The sequence below is a fragment of the Trachurus japonicus genome, chromosome 24 (assembly GCF_045865225.1).
Source record: "Trachurus japonicus isolate A0001 chromosome 24, Traja_1.0".
NCBI classification, from domain to species: Eukaryota; Metazoa; Chordata; class Actinopteri; order Carangiformes; family Carangidae; genus Trachurus; species Trachurus japonicus.
Window position 1 is genome coordinate 14,304,956 of NC_140930.1, and position 21,626 is coordinate 14,326,581.

The following is a 21,626-nucleotide window of genomic DNA, read 5'->3' on the forward strand; positions in this document are numbered from 1 at the left end:
GTTGCTCAGGGCACCTACTACTACATCAACACAAATCTATAACATGCTGGTCAGTGATACCTTGCAAGAGGTGGGGTTGGCTGTTAAACACAGTATCAGGTGTTTAAAAAAGATCCTGCAGCAGCCAAAGTGTTCATCACTGGAAACCGAGCCTTTGCACTCTGACTTTTCTCACGAATGAGCTCATGGAGTTCACTACGTCTCTCCAGATGAATATTTGAACATCATTTATGTGGTAACGTCACATCTCTACTGTACATGCAGCTCTTCAGGTTACAGTTTTGTTGTTTCCCACGTGGCTCGAGAGCTCACAACATGTTTTCCAGACTCTCATAGACGACGACAGAAGTCGTCCGACACCACTACAATTAACACAGGTGTGCATTTCTTGCAAATTTGCAGTAACACACGCTGTTGTGGAAATAAGAGAAGACTGCTGGAACTCAAGAAAAGTGTTTCTAAAGTGGACTTCTTACATCACTGTGAGGAACAAAACCTCATGAACTCCTCATGCTGTATCGATAAGGTGTACAGTTATATAAATATCTATTTTTCTTTCCTAAAGAAGCATTTTGTGGAGATAATTTATTCCCTCATTCTGGGGAAGATGTACTGGTGTGGGTGGAGTTGTGTTTAGTTTAGCATTAACATGTCTGTACATAGCAGAGTCGTCTCTGAAGAGGTCACATGACCTGCAAAGTAAAATGCCATTTCTTGGAAGTTTAGAAAAACCATCAAACTCCAGCTGGAGCCTTGTGTGACAGAAACTAGCATCAACATAGTGAGCTATTTTTTTTTTCTAGGAAAGGGTTTGGTGATGAGCTGAAGACGCTGAGTGCAGTCAGTCTCAAACGTCTGACAGGTTAACAGCGTTTGTTCGCTATGATTAGAAATGAATGAATGGGTGGGTGGCATCTTATTCCAGAACACGAGCTTCAACTGGCAGCAGCAAAGTCTGGTGGTAGCTCGGAGTTGTTACTCAACGTTTTGCTTTATTTTTGTCATATTGTGTCAACGACTGACGGATACTTCTGTGTGGAGAGGAGGGCAAGGAGGCTGGAGATGTAGCCTACTGTCAACTCTCTGCCCAACAAGAGTGATGAGCTGGAGATGTTGGTGAAGAGATGTAAACTGAAGATGTTCAACAGGCCGTTCTGAACGACTGGGATCATCCACTTCATGACACCTTGATGGACCAAAACAACGGCGGTGGTGGACGGAGAGATGTAGAAGATCCTTTGCACCTCCAGCCATCAGGCTTTTTAAACCAACACTAAGGAACTTTTCAACCTTCATATAATATATTCATAACTTCTGTTATGGTACATCGACTTACAACAGGTTGAATGACACCTCTGTCATGGCCTGAGGGGGTCTGTATCGCCTTCACTGACACTAAGCAGCTTTGAGGAGCATGGCTGGAACCCGGCTCTCACTTAAGTTTCACTTTCACGAGCCACGACGAGGAGGGAGCAGGCAATGCGGCACCTTTCCGTCGGATTGTGCATGTGTGTTTACTGTGAAATGATCCGCTGCTAACAGAAACTTAGTTTGGACATCTTCTGTTAATTTCCATGCACCAGGAGATCAGAATGTTTACGACGCTACGCGCTAGTGCTCATGGGAAATGGAGTCTTCTTTCAGGCAAAACACTACCGCTTTGGGCCACTGGCGCCACCAAACTCAACCAAAACTGAAAGTTCTTAAGTACTGCTTTAACTTTCTGCAAATGGCAGATGAGCTGCAGGACAAGTGCATTTCCCTTTGGGGATTAATAAAGTAATTTGTATCTGATTTATATCTGATCTTTCAACAGCACTAGTAAAAAGAATGGAAGGGAATTTCTCTGAAACCCGAACACCTGTTTGAGAGAAATTGCGAAAAAACAATAATCAACAGAGTGAGGGACAGATATTCAGTTTGTACAGTACAATGAGAAATCCAAATCCAATTTCATCGCGTCGGATGTAGTGCAGTGGGTCAAAGTCAGAGGAGGAAAGAAAAACACAGATGGGAGGACGATGACACCACCTCCACTGGGCTGCTCCAGTTTTTGTGCTGTGGATTTTGTGTTGTTTACATTAAAAAAATGTATGCTACTTTTTTTCTATCACTACAGAAATATGGTGTTTCTTCTTTTCTTTTTCTATTTTTCTTAATTTCATTGGTGGAGACATCTATTGGTCATGATCTGTTATTTCCCATGTTTCCATTGTCCTCCTACCTACCCAGGTGATTCCAATCATCCTATACAAAGGAGCATCAGCGTGCTGAGGTGTTACACGCTGAGGAAGGCTTTTGTGCCGAAACGCGTGGGCTGCAATCCACTTTCATTATGTTTTTATCTTTTCTATATGAAATAGCCCCTTTTGAATAAAGGCTTTTCACACATTTAAAGAAGAATGCCTTGGATTTCCCTTCTTTTGACGTCTATATTCCCACCAAAGAGCAGCTTTGTCACATGATTAGATGAACCTTCTGAGCACTCTGGACTTTCATTTTGTTTGGGGGAATGGGTTTTGAATAAAGATGGTTAACATGTTGCTCATATTCTGCTGACATGACACACCCTGTCTAGACACACGATGAGCCTCCATTCTTTAATCCTGCACAAGTGCACAGGATGTTATAGTGACACAGAGGGGACATCTCTCTCTCTGCCGTTTAATAATAGCACATGACTTAACAATTAACTGCTGCTGTGGTTACACCGGGCTCAGCAAGTGTAGAGTTTATTTTTCTAAATGATAAAGGAGCCACGGATATATATTTAAGCGCTGTATATATCCTCACCATGTTGGTGATCTCCGGGTACGCCGACTCCACCAGCACCCCTCTGTTGGTGGAAACATAGTCGACGAGCTCGTTGAGCGTCGCCCTCTTGATCTCCTTGCTCTTCAGGTCGGTCACCGAGTCGCAGAAGTCGAAGAGCATGCAGCACTGCTGGAGTTTCTGGGTGAACAGTTCCTGCTGCTCAGTGGAGGGAGCGTCTGGAATCACACAAAAGGAGAGAATATACTCGTTATTACTGCTTATATGTATAAAAGCAACAAAAAACAAAGCTCCATGAAGGCGGATTACAGATGCAACAAGCAGGGATGACACTTGCTACTGTTTCCAAAGGTAATATGAGTTGTGCATTACAATAGTGTCGAGTCTAAGGTAGTGCATTTAATTTTGCATGTGCCAGGAGTGAGTCTTTGTGTCTACAGCTAATTCTGGTTGAGCAGCAGGTCTAAAAACATGACAGCAAAACAGCCTCCGAATAGCCACTGAATAGTGTTACATAGTCGAGAAACCAACACACACAATGCACCAGTGTGTTTTATTTTGCCGCGCAGACGCAGCCCAGTCATTCTCGGCTTTGATTGTAAAGCCTTTTATGGATTAGACGGTGAGAGCGTTCGGGGTTATTAGAGCTGTCAAACTTGACCCCAGCTAAGCTATAAACAGTGTTTGGCAGCCGTCCAGAAACGCGGTGACACACTGTACAGTGATGTTCTGTTCCTACACAGCAGAAGCTCATCGCCGCAGCAGACACGCGACTCCCTGTGTAGCGGCAGCAGGAAGACACCGGCTAAAAGTGAACCCGAACCCTCTCAAACGCCGGTGATTGACGACACCTCGGGAACCCGGCACCGCCAAAAAGGTTGTGAAGTTACACAAATACAGATGCCATCCGTGACACTTGTTGACACCGAGGGACATTTCAAATTTATGTCCGGATTGCACATTTCTCTGCGTAAAATTTAAATACAAGCTGATGAAAATGAGTTGTCCCTCCACAAACACCTATTGCAATGTGGCCAGATGCAACATCTAAAGTGCAAGAGACTTTTATTTTTTCTCTAATCCCATTTTTATCTAATACCATAAAGCATTTTGGGAGGAGGTGCCTACAAATCTTATTTTCCAGACATTAAGAGAGCATGCTTGTTCAGTTTCAATGCAATACTGTCACTTTTTCAAACAAAAAAGTCGAACATGTGATGGCTGCAGCTTTTTTATGTGAGGACTTGCAGCTTTTTGTTGTCTTATAGCTGATTGTTTGGGAATTTGACTTGCAATCTGAATGTGTGACTTTTCAATTCAAAGTTGTTGCGGCCGTAAAGCTCATAAACACACTTCTGTATTAGCGCTCCCCTCCCACAGTGTGTGTTTTTGTTTGGTTTTTTTTTTAAACAGTGAGAGTAGAGAAGTGAGAGGGTGAGAAGAAGTCATGGTGCGGTTTCTTATTGGGCAATATTATGTAACTGAACAGGCATTACCCCATAAAGTGGTGTGGCATGGGGACATCGCACTGTGAGGCGCAGCAGCTAAAAAAAATTTCACAGCTAGTGAAAAGGTTCCAGTGGTGTTGACAGCTGACGAAGTGCTTACGTAACTGAACTCCATAGGTCAAACGACCGGCTGCTGCTGCTCCGAGTGAATGTAATATCTGAGTGTAACTACACCGGGCCGACTTGTTATCACACTTCTTTGCCCCTAATGCCAATTTTCCAAAGTATCGAATCTCAAAGGATTCCACAGGGAAAGGGCAGACCGAATACCAACGTGGAAAAAAGAAATAAAAAAAAATAAAGTATAAAAAGGGCCCATGATGCCCCTGTGGCCCGAACGCTGCCATCATTAAGATGACTTATGGGTAGCTCACATTTCTTCCCTTGTCAGTGGTATGTGGGAGATTTCTGTAGAGCAGGGTGTCAGCTCTTCGGGGCAGGCATAGTGGATTCAAAACCCTTCAGTGTTTCCTAGGCAGTGATTGGAGCCGAGCTACAGGGAAGACGTACGAGCGGCAGTGTAACAGTCTGACAACTAGGTGAATGATCATTTGCTTTCTAGCCACGAGTTAATAGAGGAGATTGATAGGCTCTCTTAAATGCATGATAAATGTGACGGCACAGACTGAACAAATGAGATACGTGCTATAGTCGGTGCAATTCAGAGAGACTGGGAAGTGTTTGTTTCCTCTGGACACAGAGCCAGCATTGCAGTTCCCCTATGTTTCTGGTGACTGTGCTATGCTAAGCTAAGTTGGGCTAAGCCTCGCCTGGCTGAGGTTTCATATTTACTGTAAATATATGAAGGTGCTATCAGTTTTCTCATCTACCTCTCAGCATGTTTCACAAGATGTCAAACTGTTTCTCGAAATCTAAGCTTTAAAGGAGACATATTATGTCCCTTTTCTACAAATTAAAATAGTTCCCAGGTGTCTTAAAGACATGCCTGTGACATGGTTCAGTCAAAATACCCCAAAATACCTCAAACATCAAAGCTCTTTTTTCATCTGTTCAAAACAGCCCTGTTCAGTGCCTGTCCCTTTAAATGCAAATGAGCCACTGCTTACCCCACCCGCTCTACTGGTACCAATACTCACAGGTAGGGGAGGGATTAAGGCAGCAACTAACGATTATTTTCATTATCGATTCATCTGTAGATTATTTAAACGATTCATCGATTAGTTGTTTGGTCAAAAAAAGTTAAAAAATGTCAATCAGTGTTTCCCAAACCACAACATGACATCCTCAAATGTCTTGTTTTGTCCACAAACCAAAAAGATACTCAGTTTAATGTCATAAAGGAACAAAGAAACCAGAAGTATTCACATTTAAGAAGATGAAAGACGAAATAAGCTTTTTTCTTTAAAAAAAACCACCCAAACAGTTTATTCGATTATCAAAATAGTTGACGATTAATTTAATAGTCGATTATTGTACGATTCAATGATTAATTGTTGCAACTCTAGGTGGGATTATGCAAATTCGAAAACTAAGGACATTGGGAGACAACTGAGGAAAAAGCTTGTAAAACCACAAGGATTTCAACCTCAGGAGTCTGCAAATTACAGATTCTGTTGCCAATTCTCACATTTTGGGGGCAGGAAGGCAAGTCAAACACCCAAATATATGTTAAAGAGCCTTCAAAAAGTGATATTTCCATAATATGTCCCCTGTAAAGGTATTATCAGCTTGAGGTCCATGTTTTCCTCCATTGTTCCCTCATGATGGGTCATGGTCATGCAACGATGACAAACACGGCCTCCCCTTGCTGGATCATATGTAACAAATCGTTTTTATTTGTCTTTATCCTCCAGAGGGAAGGGAAGGCCGGGGCTGCAGGATGCAGTCTGACATGTAGATGCTTTTTTTCCCCCCAATGTGAGGCTATTTTTGCCTTTCAGATACAGAGGCATTAGTGCACAAACTCCTCAGGGTGCTTAGCACAGAGGGGAAGTATTTCCATTAGGACCATGAAGCCATGTGTGAGAACAGGGAGAGAGAAGAAATCATCTGGTAGATCAGATAATATAATTCCAAATGAATCGAGCTGCCAAAGATCAACATGGATTCGGTTTCGGGGCGATACATAAACGTGTTAATCTGAAGGAGAGAACAGGGGTCCTTCACTCCCACATGAAGCGCTTTATCTTGGAAATCACATTGTAGACAACACGAGAAGGAAGATGAGGCGTCACATTTAATCCCTCTCCTGCGCTGCATATTTTGAATGTTTTCCCAAAAAGCTTTAGGAACCACTTTTGCAATTATCTAGGTGAAAAAAAAACCATGCAATTTCAGGACAACGCATAACCACCATGAGTAAGAAAGTGGCAGAGTTAAAAGGGGCAAGATAAAGCACAAGATGCATTATGAGTCCTCTGAGCTTCACGCTAAATAATGCTCTCATTGTGCTGCTGTTGATCTCTGCAGGTATGTGTGTATTTCTGCCCTGGCTGCACGTGAGTGTTTTTCCAGTTAATAACAATCTTTTGAATATCCTGTAAGATGAAATGACCTTGAATGACACAGGAAGCACCGCGGCCCCCAAAACACACTTAACATGCACACAAGCTATAAAGTAACAATAACAAACCAACCAGTCGACCAGATGCAAAAGGAAGTTGAACTTCGGACAAAGGATTGCCCAAGTTAGCAACTAGTTATCCCCCACAGTGCTGGAAACTTCTCATATACAAGTTTCATTTATTCTTTTATTAGTGGGAAAACATCCATGAAGGATCACACAACACACACACACCACATCTATGGAGTCCTAAAATACACTGCAGCTTGTTCTGTTGAAAACCCCTGATAATAAAGAAACACAGCAGCTCATCTGCTCTGTATTTAGCAACACCAGGATCTGGTGGCTGTCGACCGCTGTCGTGTAGAAACCGCGCGTTGCACAAGCCGTTCAGTCATCATGTCTTCTAAGGTCCATGCCCTGCTGCTTGTGTTTTTCTGCCCACTGCAGAGAGAGGTGAATGCCACTCTGGTTTGTCACAGTGAGACAAACACTATGTGGGGATGATCTTAAGTATCATGCTTGCAGGAACAAAGCATGTTTCAAAGGATAGTCAGTCACCTCATAATACTGGTGCTATTTCCAAATCCTTTAATTACAACTTGCTGAAATGCGCCAACTCCTCAATCAAGGGCTTTTTTTTTTTTTTTAGCAAAAATGTCACTGAAAAATAGTAAGATTTCATAAAGTTTGCAGCTCAGTATCAGTGACTTTCATTACAGTATGATGATAAACTGAGGAACTCAAGTAAAAACTAAAGTTTTTTGCGCGAGTGAAACATGCATCATATAACACGCGACCAAATCCAGATTTTGTGAGAAAAACAGGAAATATGACCTCATCACTACAACCACAGCACTGCAAAGAGAGCTCGAAGAAAGTGCTCACTTAATTGTTCAATTTACCACATGCAAGCGAGAAAAGACAAAAACAGGGTACACGATGGAACAAACTTGGTGCAGAGGCTACAGTACGGAGCATGAATGATTTGTCGAGTATGAAAATGAAGTGAGTCACAAGCGTTCACTAGATCTCAGTCCTATTGACACCTACAGGATATTTTGGAGGGGTGTGTTAGACAGCGCTCTGCACCACTGTCATTACAAACACCAAATGTGGGGGAAGTCTTTTGGAAACTGTTACAGTGGTCGCTGCAAAAAAATCGTACTTTAATCTGTCCTCCGTCACGATATTTCATTCATCTTACATCCTGTCCTCTCATTATCATCATCTTTTTTTTGGCACAAATACACATAATTATACAAAATGACAAAACAAAAGCACATTTGCAAATATTTAAATGTGAATACAGAGTTGTCTCATGTCCATGCAGTGCCTCTTTAAAACCCTTTTACTGGGAGCCTTTCAAATTCAGCTGGCACACACATCCTGTTTCTTCTAATCGTGACTGGGAACCCAGTGAAGCCATTTTGAGATGTGTGCACAGACAGGGAAAGCAAACAGTGCCAGGGTTGCAAGAAAGCAACGGTGATAGATGTTAAAGGAGGAAGTATTGTGCATTTAACTGCACAATTGCATCGAGTCATAGATTGAGAAATGTTTTCTATCGCATAAGATACACTTTCCTTCAAAAGATAAACTATACTCACTACAAAAGCGTATCGAATCATTGTGTTTATTGCGCACAACTGTCTGCATGTACATACACAAAAGCAAATAACAAAATAACAATACATACAGCTAAACCTGTCCACATGAGGCCCAACGGTTCACTCACTCACTAATGGCAGAGCAAATACAAAGCCATGAGGTCTGAAACCATCAGTGGATCTCTAAAATGGGCAAAGCATCTGGGCAAAAGTATGAAACCAAATCCGCACACAAGTTTCCAAGATCCATCAATGTGAAACTGCAAGACTCAGCACCAAGCAGCTAAGACTGTGCACAGACGTAGATGCAAACGGAGACAGACAGATTCATGGCTAAAATGCAGAAAGTTAAAATACCAATGCAAACATGTTGCATGTGAACAGAATTCGACGCTCTATACGGGCGATAACTGCAGTTATGCAACCGTTTTCCATTTCAGCGGCCCATGTTTCGTTGCCACAGTGAATGATGTATTGTGGCCTGGAGAAATTATGTTCTGCAGCTTTCGTCTGCAATGGAGGGCAACAGTTGGGAAAAACAAATGTATCAATCGCGGGTTGCATTTGTGGTGATCGTGCAGTTTTTCCCTGAATACCATGAGGAAGGCAAGAGCTGTGTGAAAATCTGAGTAGCAGAAGAAGAGAAGAAAAGCTTAAGAAATGAATAAAATGCCTAAAATGGTAACGGCCTGTGTTGTGTTAGAAAGATCCATCCACAAAAATATATTTCAGAGTAATGACGGTTTTTGTGCAGCTACAGTAAAGTGTCCGACCTCTATTTGCATTTTGATTACCACTGCTCTATGGAAACAGCACTTTGCATCTCTTTTCAAACCAAAATGTGGTCCTACAGAAGAAAATTACTGCCTCAGTATATAATCCTCTTGCAAACTGTAACAGAATGCGTCACATTTCAGAATTAGGACTTTTTTTTTTTTCTCAACAAAAGTTTATATGATGGTTTGAGCCGAGTCTCGTATGCAACTACAGTATAGGGACAGACCTGCACTGTGCACATGGAAAAACACTCGCTACAATGGCAGACACACTGATGGGCTTCTTGACCTATCCACAGTTAAACATACAACAAACATATTTACATCGGGCCTCGGAAAAAACTGCTTCACATTGCTGTCTGCCCTTTTGGTGCCCATCAACATTTCATAGAACTTATAGTCAAGCAGAAAAAGACCAAAACAAACTTGAGGGAAAGTATGCAGGTCAGGTGACCTCTGAACAGCGACAGATTACTCCTGCAGTTTGCATTTAGTTCAGCTGTGACTCACACTCATTCAGCTTATACTTACAAAGCAAAAGCAAAAGTTGCCACATATCAACTAAAGTGGTTTGTTTTGTTTTTTTCATGTAAAAGCTAATAACACTTTGCATCAATGACATGTTGCTCAAAAACTCTGATGCTGGAACAACATTAAATATTCAAGAATCCAACCAAATAGAAAACAACTATTAGATTGAAAGTCATAGTTATGCACAGCAGCTTCACTGATGGAGACCTCCCTCAGTCAAAGCAAAAAGCAACACTCCTAAAATAATTGATGCTTAATTTACGTCGGATTTAAAAGTAGCACCAAGGCATTTTTTCCATGCTGTCACACAAATATTCTAGGTTATTGATGGTTAAGGTTAAAGTAAGTCCTAAGGTTTAGGTTACAGTCTGCCAAAAGAAACATTTGTGCCTTAGAGCAAGAAAAAAAAAGTCCCATGATTCTGTTTTTTTTTTTTGTATTTTTAGCAAGTGTTATACTAAAAATTAACTCTCCTGGTGGATTTCTTCAAATCTCTATAAAAAGTACTCTCTCTTTCACATCAGATTTTGATTTTTTTTGCACTGGCACAAGTAAACCTACAAGACGTTCAAAGATCTAAGACAGAAAGAATTTAGTTCAGGTGAAAACAAGTGGATACACCCAAAGAATTTCACCAGTTCACAGCTGCAGGTGCTCTTGTACTGGGCACACTGGTTGGGTTTATGTTCCTGTCTATTAGACATGCGTACAGTTTTTACAACCATCCCATGAGAGATAAAATGATTCAATGAAAAGAATAAATCATCTTTTTGGACGTAGAATTTTCCACAGCTCCTCCGTGCCCAGTATCTACCACTAACCTGCAAGTGAGCCATTTACAGGCATCTGTAAATTGTAGTTACAGAGAATAACCTGGCTTTAATTCTCCTTGTTAAACCGCATGAGTCTCTGCGTGCATGTCGGTCACACCCCTCGCCACCCACCACTACGAGTAGACTCTAAATCTGTGGGAAAATCCTGACATATTGTTGAGGGCCTTGTGCGGTGCCTCGACATGTGCAGGATATGACTGTTGAGCTGGAAAGGAAAAAAAACAAGAGTGACAGGCTACTGTAGGGTAAATGTGTCTGTTAATGCATGAGAGCATGTGATGCCAAACAGGTCACACTGCAGCTGCTCAACTGGTTGGGTAAGATACCGTCACATCTTCAAGTTGCTTTTTGACTGTAGTCTCTCCACATTTGTGGAAAGTGCACATTTATATAAAGCTGGTCCCATATGTCACAGCCAAATGAAACACTGTAAACTAGCAGAGGACTTCAGAAAACACAATGGGTATGGTCAGTTTAAGATTATAAGTCTACACATGCTGATAAAACAAACTATTTTGTTGTTGTGCGCGACAGAGTTGCAGCCTGTAACATATAATGCTATAGCCTAGATAACCGTTATTTCCGTTACATATAAGGACCATAATTTCACACAATGAAACAATCACAGCTTAATATAAACATATTTCTTAAACTGCAATAATACACAAAAAATATGCATTAAAACCTCAGCAAATAACTTAAAAACATGGCGGCCTTTGTCTAAAAATTTTAAATTTAAAATGTTGTTGTGACGTCAAGTCGGAAAATCGGAGCTCTGAAATGATACCCAAGTTTCCGACCTGTAATTTCCGAGTTGTTTTGAATGCAGCATAAAACTCATTTGGTACCTGATTGCTCAGCTGTCCAAATGCACGACAAAGAGACTTATTCATCGCTACCATTACTTTTGGTCAACTGCCTTATTGTTTTACTTGTGTCCATAACTTGGCATCTTTAAAAAAAAAAAAAAAAAAGGACACCTAATTTTGTTTTTGGAGAAGTCTAAAGGAAGAGACCATGCAGATAATCATCTTTAATGCCTAGAAGGAGAGGAAGAAGTCATAAACTTAATAAAGCTTCATGGTGGGAGCCATTTTCAAAGAGAACCAGCCAGGTTGTAACTCTAGTCTGAGGGCATAACGTCCGTCTTTCCCCCCCACTTCCAGTTTATATGTTAGAAGTGTTGGCTTCAAGTGCAAAACCAGAGAAAAGAAGTGTCAACTGATTAGGTTCTCTGTAGACTAGTTTCTAATTACAAGCTCATTCAAAACCAAAAACAGTATCCAAAGGTTCATTTAAAGCTGGTCACATAAACCACGAGTGAAAGGCAGTCGACCGGCGCTCTTTTCTCTGTGCGAGGATGAGCCAAACATGAAAGGGAAAAGAATCCTTGGAAAGGAATCAAACTCTTTAGGGGTCTGCTTCTATTTTAGATTGGATGCTGTTGTACTATGAGCAGTGATCCAGCCTGTCACAGAGAAACCACTGGAGCCGTTTTACTCAAATTACCTCTGTGGGTTACTGTGAAACCTGAGCATGTGTTACTGTTGCTGAGAAAGATGAATGTCAGACGATCTGGCCAAGAGAGGTCATAACTGTGCGTGGAGAAAGGGTGAATGAGACTGGTACGCCAGAAGCCCCAGCATATTCCTATTTCTGTCTTGGATAGTAGAGTTCAACAGGTCGAGGTCCGTCTTCACGTCACCGGCTCCTCGGCAGCAAACGGTCCCAAACGGACACGTTCGTACTTGTTCCTTTGTTCAAGTTGCCTGCAGCTACTGTTTTTATTTTCAAAATGAAAAGACAACAGCAAACAGCAACAAGGTGGGTGGAAACACAAATGGCAGAACAAATGACACAGGCTAGTGTGTGGATGGGTAAAGCTCTATATTGCAAATAAAAACAGAGACAGAGAACACTCACTTAGAAGATAGCCATATTTATAGCCAGTGTAGAGACCACTTTCTGAATTGCAAGACTTGATGTCAAGTGTTTAGAGCTGTGACTATTGATCGCTGAAAGTGGCAGTGAAGCAGTGAGTTGTACGAAGAGCTGCAAAGACCGGCTGATCTTTGGGTAGTCAACTGAAAGGAAATGAATCAGCAGGCATCTTGATCATGCCCACATCATTTAGCTTAGCATGTTTCCGGCCAAAATACCAAATATTTCTATGGTTCAGGGTTCTGAAATGTGAAAATTAGCTTTTTTCCCTGGCCTCACATTAGACTACATTTATTTTTTGAGGTTTTAAATTTGTGAAAACAAGACACTGAATGGTATCACCTAATAGCAGAGCAGCTTTATTAGCCCTATTAGGATGTAGCTACATCCATGTAATCATAAAGCATAAGTTTCACTTGTCATGTCACATAAAGTGCAACAGTGAACAAACACTGCTTTTTGAAGCTAAAACACATATTTGCATGCGAGGAAAAGACTGGTGACGAGATGAAGAAAGGCAGGCCCAAACAATGAGGAAACAAGTCTGCATGTGTGATAAATGTTGGAGAATGCACTTTTCCTCCGATGCAAGTAGATTTGACTGCGGCGAGGAGCGAAAAACCCCAAAGAAAACATTCTTGTCTGAGTCACCGTTTAGTTGCTTTCCTTACAAGAAAACACAACACAGTGGAAAGACATGAAACTTGGCATATCTTATCTATGTCAAGACACGGTTGAAATCTAAATGGCAAAAGATCAAAAAGAAACGGCAGAAGACACACTCCACTCTCTCATACACACTCTCTCATACATCGACCTTCCATTTTAGAGAGTAATTAAAAGCTATCTTAAGTTTTTGTACTCCATTTCAAATCACATTATTCAATTTATGAAGGGGAAATTAAACACTCAACACTACTTCTGTGAAAATTCAAACTGTTGTCGATCTGCTGTGAAGACATACCAGAAAACATTCACACCAAATCATTTTAGAACAACCAATGGGAAAAGTCCAACCAAGCCTTCATCTCACACCTGGGATGCAGCTCTGGACTATGGCTGGTCCAGCCAAACATTGTGTATTATGTAACACCGCCCAGCCCCAGGTGCAGCTGGTCATAATGGGAACGCACAATCACAAGCACAAGCAAACCGGCTGCCACACGATAAAGTCGAAGCACCAGTTCTGTAGAAACAGGTCAGGTAGAAGTGATTCCTAACCTGCTGGAGGGCACAATTATGACAGTGACAGACATGGTGTCTGCGAGTTTCAACAGGTCAAATTAAGACTTTTTACCACCTCTATAGACCATTTAACACATAATTCATGTCCATCCATACTGTCCTGATGTGCACGCCACACTCAAAAGTGAGACTGGGGTTCATACACCCTACAGAAAGGGCAAAATGACATTCACTTCATTATTAAATCTATATTGAAGACCTGCCAAAATCACATTAACATTATGACTCATGGATTTTATACTTTAAAAAAAATAAATAAATACAACAAAAAACACACAAAAAATGGAGGAAAAAAACTCTATCACAGTCCAACACAACCTGTTTATCTCTGTTTCCTAGCAAAATATGTATTGATTTCGATCTGCTGGCAGACCTGATGGAAACAGACTGTGTGGGAAACAGTTGTCAATCAATAGGCCAATAGTGTGGACATGTACTCCACGAACGGGCATTATAGAGCCACTGCTAAAGGATGGTGAAAAATTTACAAAAACTGCGAAATATGTCCAATTCAATTTCCATAGTTGTGTGTGAGAAGAAGAGTTAATGGTAACTAACTGTTAGACTGAATGGAGAACAGATGAACACAGCTAGGTCTGTTTACATGAGTACTACTGCCTTTGTGACAAGAGGTTGTATACAGCCTTTTGTGCCTTAATCTGATAAACTGCCTCAGCTGACTGCAGGTTTGAAAATACAGGAAAAAAACTGAGGGTATGGAGGTTGAAAAGAAGTGAGCACACCAGACCTCTACAGCCCACATCCACATGTCTGCTTGATGCCAAGAACTTTCAGCATAACACACCCAAAATCTCCAACCAAGCCGTCTGCAGCTGAATCGTAATGTAGGAGTGTGGTATTGACAAAGAAGATGTGGAATAGAAGAAGACAACCATCTACTGCATCGATTTTCAACATGAGTACATCATGAGTCAAAACGATGTTAAAGAAGAGCAGATGCAATACTAAATCTGTAGTGCACTGCCAGCCAGTAGATTCGAGGATCAATAGATTTTTTTCAGAATAAAAAAAAAAGACGACAGCAAAAGAAAAAAGATCAAACACATCTGAACAGCTACCTTTGATTTCTGTGTGGGAACAAAGTCATGGAAATTAAAATCAATGCGCTTTTAGACTGATGGTGCGACTGTACTATATTTAGGCTATCGACAAGAACCACCACACCGACTACATGTAAGCGCGGGGTCTAGTTAGAAACCATGGCTCAGCTCAAAATTTCACTCCAGCGACAGAAATAGCAGCATAAAATGAAGCAGTCTGTATTTGGAAAGTAAAACATTTCCCTGGCTTGCTCTCAAGGCTTCTGGCTGCCATGGCAACAATGTTGGTCTCTGAGTGACTCATCTTTTCAGTGTCTATCACACAACAGGAGCTATAAGCGCTCCAGCCTCTCCACTGCAGGAGGGAAGAAGCATCTTTGCAGGCTACTGTCTTTTAGGAACTGGTCTAGTTACTCTAGGAGCAAGGACCAGTGTTAATTATCTGAAAATTATAACTTTCAGTAAGGCAGGTAAAGCATGCACACTCATTAATAAAAAAAAAGGACTTTTGTTGTTGGTTGCATGTACTCGTATCACTTTTGGCTTTTAGGCAACTGTTAACGGACTCAAAACTGTGTTATCAGCTGACAACACAACACCACAGATAAGGTGCAAACAATGTCGGCCCCACTCACAGACCAACAATGACACCATTTTGTTTGTTTTGTATCAAATGTACACCTCAGTATGCACAGCTTTACCTGTGCATCTGGCCTATTTGTAACACCTCGAGTGAACCACGAGTGCATCACAAAGACAACACATGAGGATTCAATGAATTTAAATCAGCTCCAACACTTGCAACTGATCCTGCAAAACATCCTCATGGTAAAGTACACAGTCATGTAGACAGGAAAAAGACTTATTTAGATATTTATGGAATGAAAGGCTCCACAGGTGTTTAGAATAATATAAAGTTTGAACATCTAAGAGCTTCGTGTACTCATGAAAACCCTTTGACACTGTCAGAGGTGGGCCATGAATAAGGTGTATTGTGCTAACTAGACAACCTTAGTGGTGGATAGGTGACTAATCAGAGAACACAGTAATACTGAGTAATCAACACGCGCACACAACGCAGATAACTGTCCCAACTTTAGTACAATGACTCCATTTGTATCTGATTTTTCGAACAATGTGGAAGGAAACATCGTGAGCGCAGCAGGCTGCAGTGTCCTACCAGAAGCAGAAGATGCACAGAGCGTAGCCGGACAATACAGGAGTCTGCAGCCTTCGGGACAACTGCACTCAAACTTTAAAGAGGAACTGTGCAGGATTTGTAGCTTAACAATGCTACATTTAACTAAAACAGCTTTGGAGTAATTGTGATGGTTTAATAAATGGCTTAACTTGTTGCAATGGAGAACGGAGGCTCTCTGCCTTCCACGTGCGTGTCAATTATTGCGTCTCTTGGCTGAAAAACAACTTTGCAAGATCAGGGCCGTCGTCCCGGTGTCCCAGATCTTGTCTTTGCTCACCACGACACAAACACGCCCTAAAACCCATAATCTCTTGTTTATGACAGATTTAACTACACAAATATACACGCTGTAACATCGTATATGATATATAATGTTATCTACCACTCTATTGATTGATTTCTCGCCGGCTTTGTTGTAAACAAATGCACATGGCCAGGAGGAGGGTTAGAAAAACAGCGGAAAAGCGACAGGATATACATAGTTCCCCTTTGAGTCCTAATGGTGATCATTCAGAACTGTTACACACTGCTGCCGCAAGACGAAAATAACAATCCCATGTGTGTCAAACTTTAAGTGAGTGGGTATCCCTCTGGCACCATCAAGTCTACACTTTATGTGGCTACATCATGTGCTGTCACGGCAAAATCACTCCAATTATACCAATTATTATATGACACAGCATTACAAGTGTTTTTCCTACTTAACATAACTTGAAACCTCCTTTCTACTTCAGATATGCAGTGTGAGAATGCAAATTTGAAGTTAAATTTTTAGCTTTGAGATTTCCATACTACAAGCAGTCACACCAGTCGAGGCACAAACACCCTCCTGCTTTTAGTGGGAGAAAATGGGATAATTTAGCCGCCACTTTAACTCTTGACGACCAGGCAGGTGCAACAGCACTGCTTCAAGTTGATTTTGGGTATTGTTGTTGTTGTGGTGCAGTGCTCATATCTACTATTTCAGCTCATGGTGTATACTATGCACTGCAGGATTAACAATAAAAAATAATTAAGACCAAATTTCCAACACACCTTGACTGCAGCTTGTTTTTGAGTTGCATCATGTTGAAAACTTCCAACTACTTGACCAGGCAAGTTTCTAACCTCACCTCTGCTCTTACAAATAACAGCAACACCGTTTCAAATGTGTCTAGACCTGTCTGTGTTATAAATGTGAGCAAATTTTAGTCCAATAATTCAATTTGACAGTGTCATTGTGCTAAATAGGAATATGAATTGGGATCAGGGTCTTTCACGGCTGTCAAATCTCCACAGTATTACTGTCTCTATTCAATATTATGCTGTGACTCAATAAGCAAGTGCATTATATCTTTGATATATTGTAGACAAGGTTGAGGTTCAACAAAAACTCTAAATCAATATCAAAATAAAGTAAACAACGCAAGACGGTTGCTGCACTACAGTCAAATAACTTGTGGTTAAGTACACACTGGAAATGGTTTTGAATGGACTTAAATACACAGTAGTACACAGACTAGACAGTGTCACATTTGACTGCAGGCTACAGGTAAACACCCAACAGGTACTTAGTCAGCTGCTCCGTGCTTAAATTTGTCACGTTACCAATACACATGGAGATGAGATAGTTTTGTGTTTAACACATCATTGTTTGGGCCAAGTTTGTTGTGCTTTCATTTCAGTTGTCAGTTCTTGTCGGTGCAGTTTCCAAACCAAAACTTTACTGGTATCACGTACTGAAAGTATGAATTTCACCATCAGAGCATAAACTATACACCAGGGAAATAAATGCGCAACTAGCAGAAAACACTGACTCTAAAAATATGTGTATGTGTGTCATTTGCAGTTGAGGAAAATACCAGGCAATCGACACAACTCAACAAATATGTGAGTGAGTCATTCCCCCTTTAGGAGGGGCAGCGTTACAACTGACAGGTAAGGAGCCGACTCCATGATAGGTCACATGACATACCAGACCTCCACCCACATGCCTACCTCCACATACAACAGCAGACTGCATCTACTGACAACAGCCTCTCCTACACCTAATAGGGGAGACCCATATTATCCCATGTGTCACTTGATACACAGCATTTTTGATGCACTGACTACAGCTTAGTACTTCTTGTTGTCACCGACATGATAGAGCTGTGTACATATCTGAACAAACAAAATCCAAACAAAAACTATCTACCTGGATTTTTAATTCTAATTTCCTCAGGTGCATTGTGATAACTCTCGCCAGGTGTGGTTCAGTCTTGTGAAATGTTGTATTGTGAGTAAATTTGGGTGTCGGGTTTGGATCAAGCACCTTTTCACCTGCAGGTTACATGTTCTTGTTCCTGCACTTGTTTGGATTATTTGGCTATCGTGTCAGACTGAATGGGAACGAGTTAAGTCTGCATTGTATGTGCTTCTTTGTTGAGATGTTCCAGCAACCCTGCCTCTGGCACAGGGCTTGAGTTATACGTCAGCATGTTTTCACTGAGAGTGATTTGCAGCGTCATAAAATATAAACTTGTCAAGCCACAGAGAAAAGATTACCGAGCCTTCCCTCAACTTGCTCAATGTCGTCCTCACTTTCAACACTCTCAAGCAGAATTAATACACAAGAGGAAAGCACAGGCAGACCAATCTGTTGCCTTGTCGTGTCATACACACCATCGACTATAGGTTGGGACTATAGAGACACACTTTAAGTGTGAGCACCACACAACCCTGAAGATATCACTGGGCAGAGAGATGCATCCCACCTCCACAACACCTTGATGCAAAAAAGCATTAAATCTCACTGAACTCACTCCAACATCACACTATGGATGTGTCTGTGCATGTCAATTCAATCCCAGCTGCTCATGTGAGGCTATTCTGAGTCTGGTGAGAGAGAAAGAAAAAAAAACACCTTGTAACTTGGAAGAGAGTCACAGAACCGCACTAATGTAAGCAAAGCAAACTGAAAACTGAACATAAAACGGATGTACTCCACTTTGGCAGACAGTTGTTACAATCATTTTTCTCCCAAATTCCCTCTGGTCAATTCTTCCAAGCTGCTTGTTCAGATGAAAACAAGCATGTAACCTAACTGAGAGTGAAATGTTTGCAGATGTGTACAGTACACACACAACTCTTTGCAGCAGTGCATTCCCCTTTGGCCAGCAGGTTTGAAAACATGGTTGGTTTTGGGCTAATGCACGCTGTTGTGTGCATGCAGGGGTGGAGGAAAAAAAATGCATAAATTGCTGCTTTCACTGGGCTGAATTGTAATTGCTGCTGATTTAGCGTAGCACACAACACACACTGGTCATGACAGCCAGCCAGCCAGCCTATTTTAAGCGGCAGACCCCTTCATCCTCTTACCGTACCTTTGAGCTGCGGCAGCGGTGAAAGCTCAACCGGGGCGGTCTGAGTGCGGTACTGTGACGAGCCCTGGGATTTTCTCTGTTTCTGGGCCTTCCTCATGGACTTTCTCGTAAACCCGTCCACTTTCTCGGATGCAGAGATGGCCGACATTTTGATGCAAAAATATATATATATATTTAAAAAAAAATGATGAAGACTTCAGACAGGCAACTGTATCCCCTCGGTCAACTGAGATAGGGGGGGGGTCCTCCACAAAAAACACGCAGCACCACCACCACTTGAAGCTCGCCTCGTATCCAAACCTTGCGTTACTGTGTATGATCCAACATGTTAGGTCGGTACTGAAGTGCTTCGGTGCTGAGGTTAGACTGTGTCCAAAGGCTGCATCGTTGGAGGGGGGGTAACTTGTTTTCTGAAAGACTGGGGGGGACGATCTTCAACCAAAAAAAAAACAAACAAGCCTAAGTGCAACTCACGACATTGCCCGTAGTCCAACCAATACACGGAGAAAAAAAAACAAAAAAACCAAACGACTCAAGTTCCCCTAAATTTCCGACGGCTTTTGTTGCACCATCGTGTTCGCATATAGTCTACCTGTTGCAAAACGTATGAAAGACATTGTCATCAAAAAGTTTAAGTAGTAGTAAAGTGCTGCCAACTACAACCACTGTGCTGCTGCTGTTGCTGCTGCTGCTGCTAGGCTGCAAGCTAACGACCCTAGCTAGCTAGCTTAAAAAAATTAGCCGACGTTAATGTGTCGCTGCTACGACAACAACAGTTTGAACCGCTGCCGATCGAGACGGGGAGAAAAGTTACCACAGCAGCAACAGTGAAATCGATGTAATTCTCCGTAGAAAACGCCGTGTCCAGGTGTTCAAACGCTGTTTTTTCTAATCGTAGTTAAGACTTCCGCTCCGTGTATTTTTTTTTAAAGAACTATAAGTTCATTCTCGCTCGACGGTTGAGTCTCATTTAGCAAACGAAAAGTTAGCCCGAGTTACTTTGTCTTAGCTGCAGTCCTCGACGGAAAAAAAAACGGAGCGCTAGGTTCACGGGCTTTCTAAAAAAAATAATAAGAAGAAGAAAAAAGACCGAGTTGTTGTCAAATGCAACAAACTACTAGGTGTCGTGCTGAGTAGGCAGCCATAAAACACTCCCAGCACCACCGCACCGCTCCGCTTTGCTCCGACCGTCGCTCGCCGCTGTGCAGTGCTGTCTTGTGTCTGACCCGGCTGTTTGTTTGGTGGACTGCAGGAGCTTGACAGTGCTACGTCACGGAGCGACAGCCGCGACGGCCAATCAGAGGGGGAGAATTAAAAACCTAGAAACTTTTTCAGCCAATCAGCGGGCAGATATCGCGGGGCCCTGAACATGTGACATGTGAAAACAAATACGTGACGTTTGTGGCTGCTGCTGAATGAGGAGTGGCAGTGGTAGTAAGTTAAAAGTGCATTTCCATTTACTCCTAAAGATTTTTGCTATAATATTTGATGCTGGTTTGTTGATGTTATTGTGAGGAGATAGTAGACCACAGGCAAATGTAATCTCTGAAACAAATTTAATGTTAGATGGTATAAATTTAACAGACAAGAAATGCACCAATAGAAATATAATGAGACTCGGCCAAGAAATTACAACTCCATCAGCTAAACCATTTTGGAACTCAAAATTTATAAACATAAAGTGGAGCTCAGTGTGGACCTCAAGCAGTAGATACTGTGTCACAAACAAAATATACAACGTTTCATTTAAGATTATACATTTAATGTACCCCCATCTCCAAACTTAAAGATGTTTATGTGAACTGTAGTTCTGTGAGCAGGAGGTGGAAAATATTTGACACTTTTTTTTTTAGGAATGCTGTTATGTTCACTTGTTCTGGCTGGAAGTTGGGCACTTGTTTGAAACTTTAATTGGTATAAAGCTTAAACTTTTATTTTCTGGAACTGTCTGTGTTTCTTAAACACTATATCTCCTCTATATGTGATATATGTGAATAAAAAGCTGTTAAAACATATGATCTTTGTGAGCTTTACAAAATATTCATTGAATAAGTTTCTCTCTCTCTCTTTGTCTTGTTGTCACCCAGAAACCTTCGGCATGTTGTATGTTTGTGTATTAATATTGTATACATTTATACTTGTTTGTATTCATCCCTGTGTATACTCCTGTGTTGTGGTCAATAAAGAAAAAAGTATGTATAGTATTTATGGTGAGAGAAGGTTACTGCAGTATTTAATCATGTTTTAGATAGTGTGGGAATCTGTCTTTACAGCCCCTAT

General features: G+C 41.4%; 1 protein-coding gene across 1 annotated transcript in view; it reads right to left on the reverse strand.

Annotated features, from left to right (window-relative positions):
* The window catches only part of ppp2r5a (protein phosphatase 2, regulatory subunit B', alpha isoform), a 43,174-nt gene extending 23,570 nt beyond the window's left edge, over positions 1-19,604 (reverse strand). Inside the window, exons 1-2 of the mRNA XM_085770134.1 lie at positions 19,347-19,604; positions 2,794-2,990 (exon numbers count right to left, since the gene is read on the reverse strand). Of these exons, the coding sequence (XP_085626260.1) occupies positions 2,794-2,990; positions 19,347-19,494 (345 nt within the window). The 5' untranslated portion in view covers positions 19,495-19,604. The remainder of the gene's footprint in view (positions 1-2,793; positions 2,991-19,346) is intronic.
* Between the last annotated feature and the right edge of the window lie 2,022 nt (positions 19,605-21,626).